We start from the raw sequence: 20,160 nt of genomic DNA, 5'->3' as shown, positions 1-20,160 counted from the left end.
TTAATACTGTACAGCACCAATCGAATATCTAATACATTTTTGCGCTATATAAATGTCTTGTATTTGTATTATTTGTATTATATTGCACAGCAGTGTTATTGTAATGTATTGTTATTGTATTGCACAGCAGTGTTATTGTAATGTATTGTTATTGTTTTGTATGTTTGAGAGTGGTTGTAGCCGAAGTATTTTACATAGCAACTACCATAATCTATTTCTTTCATTCTGTCACAGTCCACACTTGTGTCTCCACAAGTGACTATAAACTTCTTCACATTATACACTAGATAAAAGTTATGGGGGAGTTGTTTACCAAATCATCAAATCAGAATAACGTGCCAAGCCCCAAACAGGATCCTGTCATTAATGATGAGCTCAAAATATATAATACTTAAAATAAGTTATTTTTTACCTACAGAAATGCCACATCCTATATTATAGGAAATCCCCTAAAAAAATTTCTATGGTTAAAAGTCATCCATATAAATATTTCATCAAAATCACCTTAAAAGAAAACAATAACAGCCAAGGTAAGTCTTACTACACATTTATATCACTGTTTTTAACAGTACTTTTTATAGCAATACTTACTGCCAGTTTAAACTGCCTGTACATTTAATAATTTTTACTGTAAGAGGTGAGGGTATTGGTAGTTTCACTCGGGATCATGGCAGTAAGCCACATTGAATCCACCAGAGCACAGTTCAGGCATAGTTTCGTTCCTGGGCTGGCTGTCAAGCATTTTACCAGAATTAGTTGCCTTCATTTTCACAAGGAATTGATTACTTCTGTACATGTATGAGCAGATGTACGGTGTGAATGACTGTAGAAAGGATTTCATGATAAACAACAACGAAAGTGACCTGCACTGTCCGGGAATCGAACCAGGGTTTTTACTATAAGCAATTGACCAACAGCTTTTGAACCACGCCATGACAAAACCAACATGTGTTTGCGACCAGCCTGGATCCAGACCAGCCTGCGCATCCATGCAATCTGATCAGGATCCATGCTGTTCGCTTACAAACCCTATAACAAGTAGTGAAACTGATAGCAAACAGCATGGATTCTGATCAGACTGCGCGGATGAGCAGGCTGGTCTGGATCCATGCTGGTCGCAAACCCATTATGTTGGTTTTGTTGTGACGCGGCTCAATTTTATCACTGTATTTGGTTGATTTAATCTCCCAATGATTATTAACAAGCACGTAATTATTCATCTATTATTAACAAGCACATAATTATTCATCTATTTGTATTGTGGTGAAGTAGAAAATTCATCAAAACTGCATTTATTTTCTAAAAATTCAAATTAATTTTTCTTTACATAAACAGTATCACTGATGAATGAGTTTAATATTCATGGCCTAATTATGGGGAAAAGTAGACAAATAAGATTATTTCATGTATTTTAAGCCTTTATAACTTTAACCTTTATCCACCTACTGAATTTTTAAAATGGACTTATCCAGCTCTCAATTTTGGAACTGTCCATTATCAGTTTTGGGGATATCAAGATGAAAATTTGAAGTTAAAGTCAACAGTAATTAGAGCCTGGTCAGACTGCATGGATGAGCAAGGCTGGCTAACATTTCGCTCTTTTCTGATGTCAAAGACTGAACACTAAGTTCATTAGCAGGGTAAGGGTTAACCTTGACCTCAAACCCCATCCAAAGGTAAAGGTCAATCAATTGTATTCACACACCAATTGTATTCACACACCAAATACATGTATGTAAGACATCAGTTAATATATGAAGATTCTACAAGAAACAGTAAGTATTATAAAAGGTCAGGAAAGGAGGCCAATCTAAACACTAACTTCCACATTATTTCATATCTGGCAGCACCTTGTAGAAACTCTCTTTCAAGCAATTCTAACAATTTTAACTAATTTCGAAACACAAGTTCACTTTTTATAACACTTGTTCCTATTCCCAAAAGCTTACAAACTGGTAAAAACCAGTTACTTTGTTTTCACCTACCTTTATACGCACTGACTGTTTGACCTACCATTTTGAATCAAATTTCCTGTCTTCACATCAACAAAGCTCATGTGTAAAATTCTACTGTAAAAATCTCAGTAAATTTATACCTACGTTTCAAAGATTATTCTCCAATTCACCCGTCGAGTCACTATCACCCATTTCAATATACTTGTTAATATCTCTCTTGGTATTGTTTAATTGTTCCATAATCAATTTTCTAAAATCGCTGCAACTTAGAACGCAATACTTGCATTTCAGATAACTGATCTACTGAATATGGCGAGTTTGGTTGCCATGGAAACCAGTTCAGGAAATAAAACAGGAGATAATATAAGAACTACCAAGAGACCGCCTTTCAGGTAAATTACACTCAAGTAGACAATAATAGTAGTAACAGTAGTGTTTGAATTGTCACATAAAATTTCCAGTTAAATTTACCGTGACAGGAACTTTAAATCAATTACAAATCAACATATGAGCCGCGTCATGACAAAACCAAAATAATGGGTTTGAGACCAGCATGGATCCAGACCAGCCTGCGCATCCGCACAGTCTGATCAGGATCCCTACTGTTCGCTTACAAACCCTATTACAAGTAGAGAAAAGTAGAGAAAATGATAGCATAATACCATATATGGGCATATGAACACTGTAATAATAATTATGGGTAATCATTAGTGAAAAATAATTTTTTTTCAATTTTATCTGTTAAAATACATGAATTATAAAGAGCTGAGTTGCTGTTGCTGAGTGAGTGTTTCCCTCGGTAACCAACCTATAGAAAATTGTACTGTGCGTAACTAAGAATATTATTTTACCAAAACACATAATTATTTTTTTTTTAAAAATCCCTAAAATGATTAATGGTTTTGTCCACATTGAAACATGGACAATTTCCATTTAGTGTGGTAAAGGTAAATCAGGTTCCTAACTTCTCGAGAGATTGAATTACCAAAAAATATGAGACTATCAAAATTGATTATACAGAATTTTTAATGTTTATATACATTGAAGTTTCCAAGCAACATATCAGTCTGGTTTACATTATCTATTTTACAATTTGGAAAGATGTTATTATTCATATTATTCACATTTTCTCATAAAAAAAAGGATGGACACACTCTCAATGGCTGGCCCATTACACAATAATGGCAAACAAGAGCTGTCACAGGAGACAGCGAAGCTCGACTAATGAAATACTGGACGCAGTAAGGAGGACAAAACTATGAAAGAAAAATCAATTATGTATAATTATGTATTAAGTTACAGTAAAAAATAACATTTGTTAACATAAATTCCAAGATCAAGGGGAATAATTCTAGAAATAGTCATGCTAGAGTTATGGACCTTGCCACACAACATTTGTGTAATGATAAGAAATATATATTTGAAGTTTGAAGTAGATACCTTAAAAAATAAAGAAGTTATTATATTTCTTAAAGAAAATCCTAAGTTCAAAGAGAGATAAATCTGTAAATATTGCTTCAAGAGTTATGAACATTGTCACATAAAATGTAATTGATGATAAGGAATAAGTATTTGAAGTTTGAGGTAGATACCTTTAAAAATAAAAAAGTTAAAATAAAAAATAACATTTTTCTAGTAAATAAATCTAAGTTTATGGGGAGATAATTCTTGCAATATTGGTGCTTGAGTTATGAACCTTGTCACATAAGATGTGGATGATGATAACGTAAATATAATTGAAGTATGAAGTTGATCCCTTTAGAAATAAATAAGTTACAGTAAAAAATAATATTTTTTTATGGAAAATTCTAAGTTTAAAGGGAGATAAATCTGAAAATATTGGTGCTAGAGTTATGAACCTTGTCACATAAGATGGGGATGGTGATAAAGTAAATATATTTGAAGTATGCGATTGATCCCTTAAGAAATAAAGAAGAAACAGTAAGAAATAGTATTTTTTGAGGAAAATTCTAAGTTCAAGGGGAGATAAATCTGAAAATATTGGTGTTAGAGTTATTAACCTTGTCACATAAGATGGGGATGATGATAAGGTACATATATTTGAAGTATGAGGTTGATCCCTTAAGAAATAAAGAAGTATCAGTAAAAATTAGTATTTTTTAAGGAAAATTCTAAGTTCAAGGGGAGATAAATCTGAAAATATTGGTGCTAGAGTTATGAACCTTGTCACATAAGATGTGGTTGATGATAAGGAACATATATTTGAAGTTTGAAGATGATACCTTAAGAAATGACAAAGTTATAGTGAAAAATATTTTACTGCACCAAAACTTTAATCTAAAATCTGGACGCGGACGCGGACGCCGACGCCGGGGCGAGTAGGACAGCTCTCCATATACTTCGTATAGTCGAGCTAAAAATGCAATCAAGCTTTGCATTTCCAGTCAAGAAATCATATTGTATCAGTAAAAAAGAATACTGTAAAATCATTATAATTTGAAGGGCATGAATTTTCGTGGTTTTCGTGAGTAGGGCAATCCACGAATTTAATATCCAACGAAATTTTATCCCAACAAATACTTCTTGCCATGTCTCTATTCTATATATAACAAACATGCATCGGCGCTTTTCCACCGATTTTTGTGTAATGTTCAATGCCCAGAGGCAAGCCGCAAAGATTAAATTTATTGACAAGCGCTGTGTGATACATAAAGATATGTACATGTGGTAAGTAAAATGCGCGGCGATTAAGTGTAAAATTACCTGTTAAATTACTTTGCATTAGGTTATTTATTTGATTTTTTTACAAGAAATTGAAAATCCACGAATTTAAGAACCCACGAAATTACCCGTTTTGATAAAAACACGAAATTTCATGCCCACGAATATAAGTGAATTTGCAGTACACAGCTTTTTTGTATTTTGTATGTTATTTAAGTGTTTACTTGCTCTTACACATATATATTTATCAGCATTGTATTTCCTTTTTTCAAGTGATATTGTATCTTTAGAGATCCTTTATTTACAATCTTTAATTGTGCGCCCAATTGTGAAACGTGGTTTGATGGCGTTTTAATGTCGCACCAATTTATATGCTTCCGTTAGAGGTTTTTTAACGTCATTTCTGTTTTTATCATAAATTATACTGTTGGTATTAAAGAAGACTGCATGGTCAAAAACATGTATACGATTACATTTAAAATAATTAAATTCTACTGTAGTTGTCTTTATTATTCAAAGTTAAAAATATACTATAAAATTCTATCTAGAATTTAAAAACAATAAAATTCATCTTAACAAAGCTATCCAATGATTATATAATAAAACTAACCTTATAAATATAAAATAAATCCTTATCTTAAATACTGAGTAATCGGTGCAGACGACATAGAAGGAATATTAAGCAACATGCATACATAACAATTATAAAGCAGACGTCAATATGATTTTTTAACATGCCACAGATGCAGACCACTGAGCCACGCATCACACTAATGTGGGAAATTTTCTTATCAAAAGGGTCGTGGAAATTCCAGACCTGGGATGCTTATTATGCTCTTGACCTTTAAAATCAATACCCATCATTGCATGATAGAATAGTCTCTACACCCAAAGTCACTGCATGAAAAATAGCCTCTACACCCAGCAACGTAAATACTTCACCATGCAATAAAAAGATTATCATCAGTCTGTTATCTTGTTTATTTCAACATGTGATTGTTTGAACATCTTTATCACTACAGATAAAAGATAAATAACGTCTTTACGTAGTAGCGATATTGAAAATATTTGAATATCGGCTAATGAAGTATAATTAACATTGCTCCTCAGAAGTAAAGGTACACCACTGAGGTTTCGTTCAAGTGATAGGACTAGAATTTTTTTTTTTTGAATTTTTTTTGTAATAATTCAGATGTAGGACTAACTAACCTGTGTAAAAGATGTGAGGTTATTTGCTCATTCTGATGTTCAAGAATAATCATTTTATACAAAATTACCCATTTTTATGCAAAATGACCCCAAAATGAAAAGTACTAGTATTGAAACAACAAGAATATAAATCATCTTTTTGTGCAAAATGAACCCAAAATGAAAAGTATTTTAACGCTGAAAGCCTGATAACTCAAACTGGGCTACAAATTGCACATAAAAATATTTTTCAGTTTACATAATGTTATCCTGAGAACAATATATATTTCGCATGTTTTATGTTGAATATATTCTAATTAAATTTCCAAATTTCTACTTCATCATCATCAACATAGCAAGAGCAGTCTCTGCATTTCCTGATGCAATATCTGATATTTTTGTTGACATATCATCCTTGGCTATAATAACTTTCACCATCCTCTTAAAATTTTGACAGGTTACTATCAGAGAGGATTCTATCCTGGTCAAGACTTTAGTTCACAAATTTACATACATAATTTTTATAGGAATTTGAACATAATCTAGAGGCATGCTGCTTTAAGTCACCACATGCCTTTAACAATTTCTTAAAACCTGTAGGTATTATTTGATGCAACAGTGATTAAGTTTATACAGACTTTATATTAGTATGATTGTGCAGGAAGCTATAAGCTTGTAGAAATACCATTGAGTCTGTTCCTGGGACTAGCCAGTACTGAGAAAAGAGTTCAGTTTCTTGCTCAAGGAAATGATGGCTTGCTGGGTTTGAACCCACATGGCTAGAGATCCTTAGGTTGCTAGTCCAACTTTAGCCTGGGTTCCAGTCTGTCGATTTTTTATATGCTTCTGTTCGGCAAATCGACAACCTGGGGAAATACAATTTTCGATCGAAGCGCCACCTAGTATTCACCCCGAAAATTACGGATGTTATTTAAAGAACGATAACTCATGCAACAACAAACGAGTTTCTAAAAATAGAAATAGCGTGTATGTTATGAATAAGCAAAAAATATCAACGCCTGCATCCAGGCTAGTCCAACTTGTGTACCACTCAGCTATGCTGCTAACAGTGATTTAATGACCTTGAAAATTTTGTCATTATCAGTGACCATTAACCCCTCCGCCACTTCCTGCACTTATTTCTGACAAACATGTATATAACTCACTGCCTAAATGTAAATGCCATGGGTAGTTTATTTCATTATAGAATAAGTCAATAAGAATCTGGCCCCTTGTTCACTAAGATTTAAAGATCAGGGTCAAAATAAGGAACAAAACTCAAAAATAAATAATTCTCCAATGTTTATTCTCATTGATTTTATATTCAGTATTACCTGATAAAAATGGACCAGAAATAGCATGTTTAAGACACTTAATAATTTTTCTTTGTCATTACTTTACAAGATGTCTCAATGAAAACTGATCCAAATATTGACCATGATCCTTTGAAACTGGTCCTCATTTCGATCTGGCTATTCTTGTATTTGTATTTTTATTCCATTATTTTATCCAAAAAAAAAACAAACAACAACAGTTTGTCAAATAAAAGTTTGTCTCTTTGCAAGTCAGCATTTATTACACTTTGTTTATGTACCATTTTATTTTTAACCCCAATATAATCAACTTCACTTTTGTAAAGCTTCTATATTATATCCAGATTATTTGATCCTGATCTTTTCTTTGTGAACACTGTGCCTGATTTACAAATTTAAACTGACAGCTACAAAAGTGCAAGATAAGTTATTCATACCTCTATTTGATTACACTCTGCAGCGTTATGCAGGGGACTGCCCCCTAAGTTGTCTAATGTCACTTTAGCTCCGCCCATTTTCATCAACCAATCAATAACAAGGGCGTGACCTTGACTAGCTGCATAATGAAGAGGGGTTTCTCCATCAAAATCTCTATCATTTGAGTTACATTTTTCTTCATCAACCTGTAGAAAGGAATAAGAATGTCGTATTAATGTCAAATACCGCCTTTCACTAATGGTTTATGTCAAATACCTCCTTTTACTAATGGTAAATGTAAAATACCACTAATGGTGAATGTCAAATATCACCTTAAACAAATGGTTTATGTCAAATACCATGGTTTATGTCAAATACCGCCTTACACAAATGGTTTATGTCAAATACTGCCTTTCACTAATGGTTTATGTCAAATACTGCCTTTCACTAATTGTTTATGTCAAATACCGCCTTTCACTAATGGTTTATGTCAAATACTGCCTTTCACTAATGGTTAATGACAAATACCGCCTTTCACTAATGGTTTATGTCAAATACCACCTTTCACTAATGGTTTATGTCAAATACCGCCTTTCACTAATGGTTAATGTCAAATATCACCTTAAACTAATGGTTAATGTCAAATACCACCTTAAACTAATGGATAATGTCAAATATCACCTTAAACAAATGGTTTATGTCAAATACCACCTTTCACTAATGGTTTATGTCAAATACCACCTTTCACTAATGGTTAATGTCAAATACCACCTTTCACTTATAGTTAATGTCAAATATAACCTTTTACTGATGGTTTATGTCAAATACCACATTTCACACATAGTTTATGTCAAATATAACTTTTTACAAATGCTTCTTTTTTATACTTTGGATGACATCATTTCTCTCTTATGAATAAAGTAATAAATTCATTAGCTATTTAAGTCCAAAATATGATTTACAGTAAAAACCCTCAATTAAGACCACCATCGGGACTGGACCAAAGTGGTCTTAATTGCGGGGTGGTCTTAATTGTGGATATTCTTATCATTGCTTACACACGTTATGACCAGGGCCTATTTTAGTCATTTTGTATGAACAAACCATATGTATCTTAACTTGCAAATACAATATGAAAGTATGTTATAATGTTACATCTGATGAGAAGAAAACATATTTCTGAAGAAATTTTTTAATATCAAATTTTCTTGTTCTAATTTCAATAGTAATTATTTTATGATGTACATAATTCACATATCATATCAGACATTATTTCTTCACAAAACAAATGTGCATAATGCAGCATTAAAACCACTATGAAATTAACATTCTCACCTTTTTTTTCATTAAATATCCCATACATAATAGTTTTTGACACCTTGTGTAATCAAGTGTCATGCCTAAGAGCAATGAAGCAGATAATAACAACATAACAACACATTTAAGATCTAGGAAGGTGTTGATTTTAATATCAGTGGTCTCAATAGTGAGGTCAAATAAAGAACAAAATAATGAATTGGGACTGAATTTGGTGGTCTTAAAAGTGGATAAGTGAGGTGGTCTTAATTCTGGATCATGTAACCATTGACATAAAGAACAGAAAATTACGTTCTTTTAAAAGCTGGTCTTAAAAGCGGGGTGGTCTTAAATCCGAGGTGGTCTTTAGTAGAGATTCTACTGTATATGTAACTGAATCAAACACTGACTGTTGTCACAGAGGCGGTTATCTCTGGAACCCTCCCCCCAGTAAAAAATTTAGATATTCCAGTCTGTACTGGCAGCTGGTACAAAAAATTCTTATATTTCAGACCAAATAATGTCAAATACTCAGATAACTTGATAGCTGCATTATAGATTTATAGTAACAAGAGCCCAGCGCACTACTTGATAGTAAAATACGAGCCTGGATAATATAGAATTTTCTTAGCTCCAAAAGGGCAAAGTTCTATCAAAATTCATGTTAGAGTTATGGGCCTTAGATAGTGGCCTCCTATTATGCTCTCAAATAAGTATGTGAAGTTTTAACCCATCATCTCTTCAGTAATTTTGCATGCAAAAACTTTACCAAAGTGTGGCACTGACACCTGGGTGAATACAACAGATCTCCCTATTCTTCGAACAGTCCAGCAAATTATGAACATAGTATTTACAAATTTTCAACACAGGTATATATTCTTGTGAAGAAATGGATGTATGTATAAAGATCATAAACAGGAAGTAACTTACTAAAAATCTCACACAGTCTAGATGTCCTGACTGTGCGGCTGCATGAACACTGGACATTCCGTCATACGCTTTCATTTTCACGTTTCCTCTATAATCCTGTATGAGTAAACGTAAAATCTCAAGATGACCTTGTTGAGCTGCTAGGTATGTGGCTGTTGCACCATTACTTAACTGGTAATTCACAGACCTGAAAATTAACGATGTATATTGAAAATGAGCTGGCTTTTGTTCAGTTGAGAGTATTTTTCTCCCTTTCTCACACTACTTATTGTCCCGAATTACTAGTTTTTCCCAAATGTAATAATATCAAACTTCCCAATTTGGTTGTTCCTGTGATTCATTTTTCACTAAAATAACCTTACTTCACAACTTTAAAATTTCCAAAGTGGGAAGAAACCTCAACAGTTTTCAAAATGGAATGAAAAACTGAACCGAATTTTAAGCTAGAAAAGGGGCATAATTTTGTCAAAAGCCATCACAGAGTTTCAGTACTGAAAGAACATTGGGAAAAAGTATTATCTCATTTGCCATTTATCTGAACCAATTTTTTTGCTTCTTTTGCTTTTTTTGCAATATGTACAGTTATAGTGATTAAGTCTTTTGTACGGAAGCTAAAATATTGCTTTGTTTACATTTTGCTACTTTAATGACAAATTATTTTGCATTTAGTGCTACTTTCTTCCTGTAATAAACTTCTAACATGCTCTTAAACCATTATTCAAACATTATAAAACTTAAGTTTGCTCTATCTAGAGAAGGAAAAAAATTCCTTTCTGAGTCATAATGTGCCTTTTAAATATATTGCACATACGTGGGATCTTCATCAAGAAGAACTTTCACAGCATCGTAATCTCCCCCAACTACTGCAAAATGTAACGGGAGACCGTTACTTGCTGTCCGTTTTGAAACGTCTGCTTGTTTGGCATCTAGTAACCATTCTGTTATATCAGTGTGGTGAAACCTGAAAATAATTTTATGAAAAAAAAGTTTATCATACATGTAATATTGCTGACCATAGTCAATTTCAAGCTGATATCAAGTCATATTTCAAACTGAAAATAGTATCTTATCCCCTTAGTCTTGGAAAAAAATCTCAATCAAAACATATGTTTCAAAGGTGGTTACTTTAGTAAAATGTGGGAGACGATTTCATCTAAAAAGGACAAAGTTTAAACTTCACTTTTCAGTTCTTCTTTGGACATTTTGTGCTCAAAATGAAGTAAGAAATCTGAACTTTATGTCTTTAATCACATTTAAACATTGATATCAAAACAAAGTTTATTCTTTTTTTATTGTTATCTAATTTCATTTAAGTCTTAAAAGTCACAAACAATATACATTATTTCATGCAGGCACATTTCCTAGCTGTGATTTAAATGTGGAATATTTGTCCTATCTATCTTTATGTCTTTTTCTGACAGAAACTTTATACTCTATTTGCTCTTTTTAATACAGCATTTAAGATTTTCAAGGGCAATCACTTTGCTTACATAAATGTGCATAATGGTTGCTGCAAATTTATAAATTTATCTTAAACAGAAAGGAGCTATGCAGCACAATGTTGTAAAACACTTTTAACAGACTTTATGCTATATAACCGCTATATGTTATAAACATAATCACTGTTTACTATACATCACCATTGTTTGTAATTTAAACATTCTTGCTATATATATATAACCATAATTTGCTATATAACCAGTGTTTGCTATATAACTATAATTTGCTACTTAACCATTTTGCTATATATATAGCCATTGCATGCTATATAACCTATTTGCAATATATCATTTACTGATACTGTGCCTTACCCCTGCAATATGTCAAAAATCTCTGTAATTAATCATGTGATAAATCATGTAATTATGTATACCTTGCTGCCAGATGTAATACAGTCGCCCCTGTACCATCCTGGTCATCAACAGAACATCCACCAAACTGTAGTAACCATTTTAATGCTTCAAGGTTCCCGGCTGCAGCTGCATCATGAGCTGCTGTGGCCCCTAGCATTAGATAATACAAAATAAATATAGATAAAAGATCATAAAACTAGAAATGTGTTCAGACGAAGGGGATGCCTCCATATTCAACTGTTTTGTTTGTCAATGGATGTACAGCATGACAATTGGACGGACTGACAAATGCAAATTTACATCCTATATCATAAGTTCTATTCAGCTGAGTTTTCTATTTCTGTGGACAGTTCCTTATTTTATCTCCAAATTAATGATATCTATACATAAAAAATATCAAAATATCATATACATTTGCAATCCAAATGAATACAAATAATTTAATTTAAAGTGGGCCTAAGGGTTGTGGGGAAACCTTACTTAAATGGGGAGAGTCATTATATGTAGTGTACACCCCTGACAGGGTATAATGACCCCAGCCATTTTAACGAACCCATATTTAATAGCCAGCAATTCTTAGATTACTAGTCCAACCTGTTAAAACACACATCAGATTATCCCTGCACGACAAAAATATAAATAGGAAGCAATTTGTCTTTGAAAGATCCATCAATACAATATTTTTTAGAAATCTGACACTTCTTGAAACTGCAGTGTGAAACAAAATAAGTGAACAAAAAACATTTTATGTAATCTGCATGTTAAATCAAGTATATAAATGAATTAAAATATATCCACTCAGCAAAAGTGTGTCCACATACCCACATTGGATCTTTTATATCCAAGGAATCCTCTTTCCTTCACCAAAAATTCAAGAATGTCAGCCCCACCCTGCCTGGCTGCATAATGTAGACAATTACACCCTGAGCCATCACACAAGTTGTCAGTCAATATATCTTTGTCATAGCGTCTAAGACTTGCTAAGTCACCACATCCAGCTGCATCTAAAACCTCCTCTCCAGGCAATTTCATATTAATATAAAGAATTTGGGCGTTTTTAATTGCTCACCTACAGGTTTGTTTACAAAATTCGCTGCGCCCTCATGCGGACAGGTGATTAATCAAGTCACGTAGACGCTTATCGAGATTTTCTATTATACAAAATAGAAATGAACGAAAAATATACAGTAACACCACTAAATTTCTTCATTCTCGCAAATAAAAACGCCTTTTGACATCATTTGGTTTCTTGCATGCATGCTCTGTAATTATCTGGGAATTTCATTCAAGAAATGCAGTATTTTAAATTATTTGTCAATACATTTTATATAAATAACCGCAAAAAGGATTTATCATTTAATTTGTTTTGTACATTCGACTATAAAATGTGTTGCCTATTTTGTCATATTTTTGATGTAAGATGCAAGATCTATCTTGTCATATTTATAATACATTGAATGTCGACAGATCTTTTGTGGAAGAAAATAGCTTGCTTGATTTGGTTTACTTTGACTTTTTCTTAAATTGACATTCAGTACCCTTTTTTTTGCTATGAACACTTAGTATCTCATCTCTAAAGATAGAAAAGTAGCTTAAATTGCATTTTCAATACTAATTAATGCAATGAAAAATATTAATGGATAATTACATCCTGGAAATAAACTTGTAAGGTTATCTTATACATGAGCGTATTAGTAATTAATATGGTCAAGATGTGTGTGTGTCCATAGTGAATTATAGTATTTACAACTGTCTTACAGCAACCGTGCGTTTGTTTTCCCACTATAGCCACATGACGGGCTTGTCTATACAGTGTATACATACAGGATAGCAGCGACATATAGGGATCACTTCTATGTCGTCCGCCTGTCGTCTGTCACAAAACTTGTCCAGAATAATCCTAAAAATCTAGTGGAGTAATTTTATTTATTCTTTATAGGATATAGTACGAGTCTAGTTTTACATACCATCGGCATTTTTCCGGTTCAATGATTTTGTCAGAGTTATGGCCTTTTAATGATTTTTATTTTCAAGGTTTGTCTGGACAGCTTCTCTTATTCCTCTTATGCAATTTCAATGAAACTTTACAGGATTAATCGGTAGCTCAAATTTTCCGGTTTAATGTTATTTGCTAAGTTATGGCTCTTAAATATAAAAAAAACGTTTTGGTCTGTTAATGATTTTCGTGTCTCCTTCACAGTAGCTGCAACATGTAACAAAGTAGCCGCCGCAACATATATAGGGAACAAACTGGTTAATCACCCCTCAATACAATTTAACTGGCTGTCACCAGGCGACACATGTTTACATTTGGTAATTTAATTTATAATCGAAATCTAAATTGATTTAACGCTTATATACCCGGATGCAGTAAACGTTTTATGTTTAAATGCACCATTCAATTGTAATCGGGTCTGTATTTACATATATAATTAAATATATAAACTTAGATTATCAGAAAATTATAGTTCTTAATGTGTAGAAATTCAATACATTAAATATTTCTGTGGTTGCACATGACTGTTTGGAAGTAGAGTTGAATTTTTCTTTTCAACTTGACAATACTGTTTTTTTCTTCCTTTTTACCTTTAAATGCCAATTTGTGTCTTTAGACTCGGGTTGTTACCTGAAAACCAGGCAATACATTTTAACCCCCCTTTTATTTGTGTGGCTTGCCCTATTGATGACGTGATATTCAACATCTTATGTGATCATAAGTTTCACGTGCTCATCATAAGCGGGTTGGTTATCATAATGTCTTTTTCGGTCGATATTTCGACATGTATATCAACATGCTCGTTAGTGACATAAATACACATCAGAGAAAGTTCGGAAAGTGATAATTTGCCGATTGATTTTTGTCATTCGGCATCGCACTCATATATAACTTATATTCTGATTAAAGCCTATAAACAAACATGTCAGAATTACATGTGTGCCACTTACGCCAAAATAGCGCTATACAATGTTAAAATACAAATACATGTGTAACTTTGTAACTAGAAAAATTGAATTATATAACTCTTCCAATTTCCACGATACATAGCTTTGACACCATTTATTAGAACTAGTTGAGGTAAACATAAAAGCAGTCTTGTCCCGAAACAAATATTCAGGTCAAATCACAGTATGTCTATATAAGTTCTTGGTAAAATCAGGGTATAAATATTAAGAGGATATTTTTTCGTTTGAGTGAAATATGGAATATATTTTCACGAAACATGATAAAATGCCACCTATTTTCACGAGCCGGGACGGCGAGTGAAAATAGGTGGCATTTTATCATGTTTCGTGAAAATATATACCATATTTCACGAAAAACGAAAAAATAACCTTTTTATTTAATTTCATTATCAAAGAAAAATGGTTACGAACCCCCTTACTTGCTACGCAACTGCAATTATACAGCGCGCAGTAATATAATTATTGTCTTGTTTTGCACGCGATATTTAGCGCTACATTGTGACGTCATGTAAACAACTCTTTAAACGTCTGTACAGCGTTAATGACTGAATTAAAGATATTGGTGTTCGGATTTATTTTCTTAGTTAGACAATTATCTATCATTCTAGATAGATTTCAAAACAAAATTCAACAAAAACTTTTTGTATAATTTATCAGATTTTTCAAATAAAAAATTGCGAAAGAAGTCCCTTAAAATAAATATGAGTTTTGACTCCGCCCACTTTCATATTTATATTTCATATTTATTTTAAAAAAATATGAAATATATTTGACTGATATATCACAATATTTCATGGGTAAAATTAAATAAATAGTTATAGTTATATTCCTGTTCAAATGTATAGCTCTGATTGAAAACTGATATATATAATTAATAATATCATAATAATAATATTTTAAGAAAATATACATTTACAATATCATATTGCGTACATATCACATGCATATGAAACACACACAAAAAAAAAGAAGCTAGACATATATTAGTATGTTTTATGCTACCCTAGGAATGCCAAATATTTTGAATAGGGTCAAATTACTGTAATAATAAGATGCTAAATTGTATGATGTATAAATGATTAAAGTTGAAATTTAAATGAAAATATTAAAAGTTGTACAACTGTAGATTATCATTAAAGGCAATAAACAATTGGAACGCATTTTTATGGAGAATGTATCCGATATATACACATAGCTAAGTAAAAAAAAGAACAGAAAAAGGTAAAAGACTTTTGACCGAAAGATATTAACTCGAGTTTCTTAAAAAACTTTTCGTTGGGCTAAATCATAAGAAATAAATTATAGATGAACATTGAAAATCCATTCCCTACTACAATATAGTCGGTTGTGTAAATTTTTAACACCCTACTCATAGTAAACCATTTCTGAATATTTTTAAAAAAAAAGAATAACAATTGTTTTTTAATATCAATTTTTAGAATTGAAAGCGAACAACAAAGAAGTAAATGCTAACGATAGGATGATTACGAATTTTCAAATGGCCACCCTGTAAGATTACTGTATTGAATTTCCTAGCAGCCCATAAAAAATTTTTAACAACAGTTTTAAAGTAGTTGTACGTGATTTATACGGTTGTAGTAGTGTAGTGGGTGTGTTTTTCAAAGATCTTGTTTTTTTCACTGTGACAAAAAAACACAAGTTATGCAGAACGAAATTATTTAGCGGTTTTCAACCTAACAAGTAAATTTTCGTTCAAAAATACAATTTTGGTTATTGAAAGCGTTGTAATGACACTGACTAAAGTTGGATAACAACAACAAATCTGTCATATTATCCAATTAATTTATTTATGTTTTACTTCTGTTCTGGTCGGTTTTTGTGAGAATGGAAGAAACTTGCCGTGAGAGTGATTGCAGTGGTAAATCATTTTGCCGATGTCAACAGGTGTCAAGCGCACCAAGTTTAGTAGAAGAGGGTAACAAACATGTAAAATTTGAGGAAATGAAAATAGAAAGAAATGGCTCATTTGAGACAAGATCTGCCTCACGAGGGAAACTTTCCCGTAATAGGTAATGAAAATGATAATTAATTCCAATATGTTGCCACTTAATTTCAATAGAACAAGTGCTGACCATATTGAATATGAATAAAGCAATGCCTCAAAGCGAGCACTTTTACGCTTTCATTCCAATATATCAGACGTTACAGGCTTGTTATAGTTTGTGTCAATCAAGCCAGACTTTAAATTTTTATTGCTCAAAAATGATAGCATCATAAAAAATTTATTATTTATATTATCTTGCCTTCGAGCTCGTTATCAAGTCATCTCATTTTTTCCCAAACTAGACAGTTAAATAAATTGTCGAGTTCTTTTACCATGTCAGACTGTCATGATAATGGGTTAAGGGTCAACTCGGCCCTATTCCAATTCTGCACGGGTCAGCTCAGCACAGGTCAACTCGGCCCTCTATTAAAACAGATATAGTTAGGATATAGATTGTTTCGATTGTTTAGTTAATATAAAATTTTAAGGAGAAAATTACAATGACGTTATTCAGAAGTATGATCACTTACAAACAGAAATTGAAAAAGTTGGCAGTGTACCTGTACATATTGTTTGAAATTATCTTTGTTGTGACCCTGTACGTAAATGCCCCAGAGTTATGTACAATATTGGGAAAAGAAGATGAAGAGTAGCAAAACATGCATAAAAATTGTGAATTTTTTCTTTCTCTACAAATTCACATACAAATTGGTACTTTCATCAATAAAACTTTTCAATATCCTTGAGTAGAGGTCTGTTTTTGTGAAAATGTTAAACCATGAAAGTTATGATGAAAACATATCAAAAGTATTTAAAAGTAATCATTACCAGTAATATATAATTATGTGCCGAGTTGACCCGTGCCAAGTTGGAATAGGGCCAAGCTGACTCGAGGGCCGAGTACATTTTAGGGCAGAGCTGACCCTGATTCATAATAATTTTAGTTATGACAAGTTAAATGTTGATGCTGCACATCAAAGACGCCGCCAAATGATGTTAATGTACAAAATCAGAATTGAAAATCGTTCTCTATTACAGTTGAATATTTGAAGCACTTATTAATTTTTTTCTCCATGTTCTTGGTATGTGTCTGAAATTCTGAATATGATATTCAAACATGACACTATCACTTCAGTTAAAAGTTTATTTTAATCCTTTACAGCTCTGTGACATGTTGTACATCAGAAAAGCTATTTTTATTAGAAAATTTGAAAACAATTTGATTTTGTTAAAACAAAAAAAAAATGCACAAAATCAAGTCTAATATTTTCCCCATTGCTATACGGACAAATGCATATCTACTAGACAGCGCGTGCATGCCCCGTCTAATAAAACTTTGATTTACTTCCTCTTTTTATCACTTCCTCAATTAATTAAACAATTTAGTACAGCTAGTGGAGTGAAGAAATAAATTTACTATATTAAGTCAATTACAACCAACATTATTAGGTGATTATTAAGTATTAAGGTTTGATTTACATGATGAATTTGATTAATTCCTGGATTGATGTTTTAACCCTTTCTACACTTAATTCTTTAATTTTAATTAAAAAAACCCCTTAATTTTATGGTTTTTGGGGAAAAAATCAATATGTTTTATTCAACAGTGAAACATGATGATGGCCCGTAGGTGGGAAATTTTTTTATTTTAAAAGGAAAAGTAATTATTAAGACCTTGTGTAAACCTTTTTTTTAAATGCCTTTAATCAACTTTTTAGTAAATTTTGCTTTTTAGTAGTATTTTACCCCTTCAGACGTTTTTGTGGCATTGTGGGATTTTTTTCCCATCCCCCCATGGGGAGAAATTAAAAACCCCCATTCCAAACCAAAATAAACTTTTTTTCCCCCTTAAAAACCCATTTGATTTATTTATTTTTTTTTAAAAAAAGTCTTTTAGTGTTAATTATTGTTGGGGTTTTTTTATTTTTTTTTTTCTTGTTTCTAATAAATGTTAAGATAATCTGATTGGAATAAGCCCCTAATTTGAATTGTTGGCAGAAAAAAAAACTATCGGTATCTAAAAGTCAGAATCAGACTGAAGGCAACACAAGCAATGTAGTTGGTCAAGCTCAAATTTTGTAATGCATCTATTTCAGACTTTTGGTTGTCTCCCTTGAATTACTTTATAGAGAACCAGGGAGATTTTAAAAAAAAATATTTTTCCAAATTTTGTTATGACATAAAGATCTTTTTGATTGTCTCCCTTGAAAGACCAAAGCCGACATTTTGTTTCAAAATTTTAATTATCTCCCTTGAGTCACATGTAGAACAATTATTTTACTGTACTTGAAGTGTATAACATACATGTATTGACAGATTGCATTAATGTCGGTAAAAATAGACAGTTAATAAACGAAAAAAATATCTAATTTAGTATGGATATCAATAAACAATGATAATAATTAAATTTGCTGGTAATATTAATATAAATTAGTTGCACTTCACATTAAAAAAAACGTACATGAAAATATCACCTTATTTAATTTTACCCATGAAATATGGTGCTATATCACTCAAATATATTTCATATTTTTTAAAAAATAAATATGAAATATAAATATGAAAGTGGGCAGAGTCAAAACTCATATTTATTTTAAGGGACTTATAATCTTTTGCTATTTTGTTTGAAAAATCTGATCAATACAAAACAACTTTTGTTGAATTTTGTTTTGAAAACTATCTAGAATGATAGAAAATGCTCTAACTAAGAAAATAAATCCGAAAACCATTATCTTTAATTCAGTCATTAATGCTCAGTACAGATGTTTAATAAAGAGTTGTTTACGTGATGTCACAATGTAGCGCTAAATATGGCTTGCAAAACAAGACAATATTAAATTATATTACTGCGCACTGTACAATCCCTGCTCATGAAAATATGTGGCATTTTATCATGTTTCGTGAAAATATATTCCATATTTCACTCAAACGAAAAAATATCCTCTTATGTTATTTAGCAATCAGGAATAAAGTATCCAATGTTTTATTACTGTTTTAAGGTTACTTTATCATTGGTTTGAAATGATATAATTATGTGCAACAAATGTGCTTGAAAAATGGGAAAACGTGCTTAAAATGTGCTTGAATTTTGGCATTGGATGTATGAACCCTGTAATAGAGTGAGGTATGGCTGCTGAAAATGTATCACTGAAATTCATGATATCTTTATTGTATGAGGATACATTATCGTGATACTTACATTTAGACAATGTGAGGAAGCTACCCAGCTAGCTTACGGAACATCGATGGTTCTACTCAGGTGCCCGTTTGTGCCTAAAATAATGCACAGAAGGGCACCTGAGGTCTTCCTCCACCAGTACTAAAAGCTGATATGTCCCGATATGACCTATACTGTGTTGATGTGACATAAAACCCAAAAGAAAACAAAAAAAAACAACATTTAGACAATAGGACTGCAGTTTGTAATGTTAAAGTCTTTCTTAGTTAATATCCGCTATACCATAGTTCAGTTATATCTGTTAATTCTGTTATACCACTTTAGTGACCAGATCTTAACTAGAACAAATTTTAAATCTCAAAATGAGCATTTATGCATC

The 20,160-nt window shown here is 31.9% G+C and overlaps 2 protein-coding genes across 2 annotated transcripts in view; one reads left to right on the top strand and one right to left on the bottom strand.

Annotated features, from left to right (window-relative positions):
- The window catches only part of LOC132756366 (espin-like), a 49,115-nt gene extending 36,345 nt beyond the window's left edge, over positions 1-12,770 (bottom strand). Inside the window, exons 1-5 of the mRNA XM_060747425.1 lie at positions 12,456-12,770; positions 11,655-11,784; positions 10,593-10,742; positions 9,782-9,968; positions 7,576-7,761 (exon numbers count right to left, since the gene is read on the bottom strand). Coding sequence (XP_060603408.1) covers positions 7,576-7,761; positions 9,782-9,968; positions 10,593-10,742; positions 11,655-11,784; positions 12,456-12,666 — 864 coding nt within the window. The 5' untranslated portion in view covers positions 12,667-12,770. The remainder of the gene's footprint in view (positions 1-7,575; positions 7,762-9,781; positions 9,969-10,592; positions 10,743-11,654; positions 11,785-12,455) is intronic.
- A 3,572-nt stretch (positions 12,771-16,342) lies between these two features.
- Positions 16,343-20,160, top strand: part of LOC132756364 (NAD kinase-like) — a 40,455-nt gene continuing 36,637 nt past the window's right edge. Inside the window, exon 1 of the mRNA XM_060747423.1 lies at positions 16,343-16,628. Within this exon, the coding sequence (XP_060603406.1) occupies positions 16,444-16,628 (185 nt within the window). The 5' untranslated portion in view covers positions 16,343-16,443. The remainder of the gene's footprint in view (positions 16,629-20,160) is intronic.

The sequence above is a fragment of the Ruditapes philippinarum genome, unplaced genomic scaffold (assembly GCF_026571515.1).
Source record: "Ruditapes philippinarum isolate M1 unplaced genomic scaffold, ASM2657151v2 ctg931_1_1_1_1, whole genome shotgun sequence".
Classification (NCBI taxonomy): Eukaryota; Metazoa; Mollusca; class Bivalvia; order Venerida; family Veneridae; genus Ruditapes; species Ruditapes philippinarum.
The sequence above is the reverse complement of the archived record's forward strand: the minus strand, read 5'-3'. Positions and strand labels throughout refer to the sequence as shown.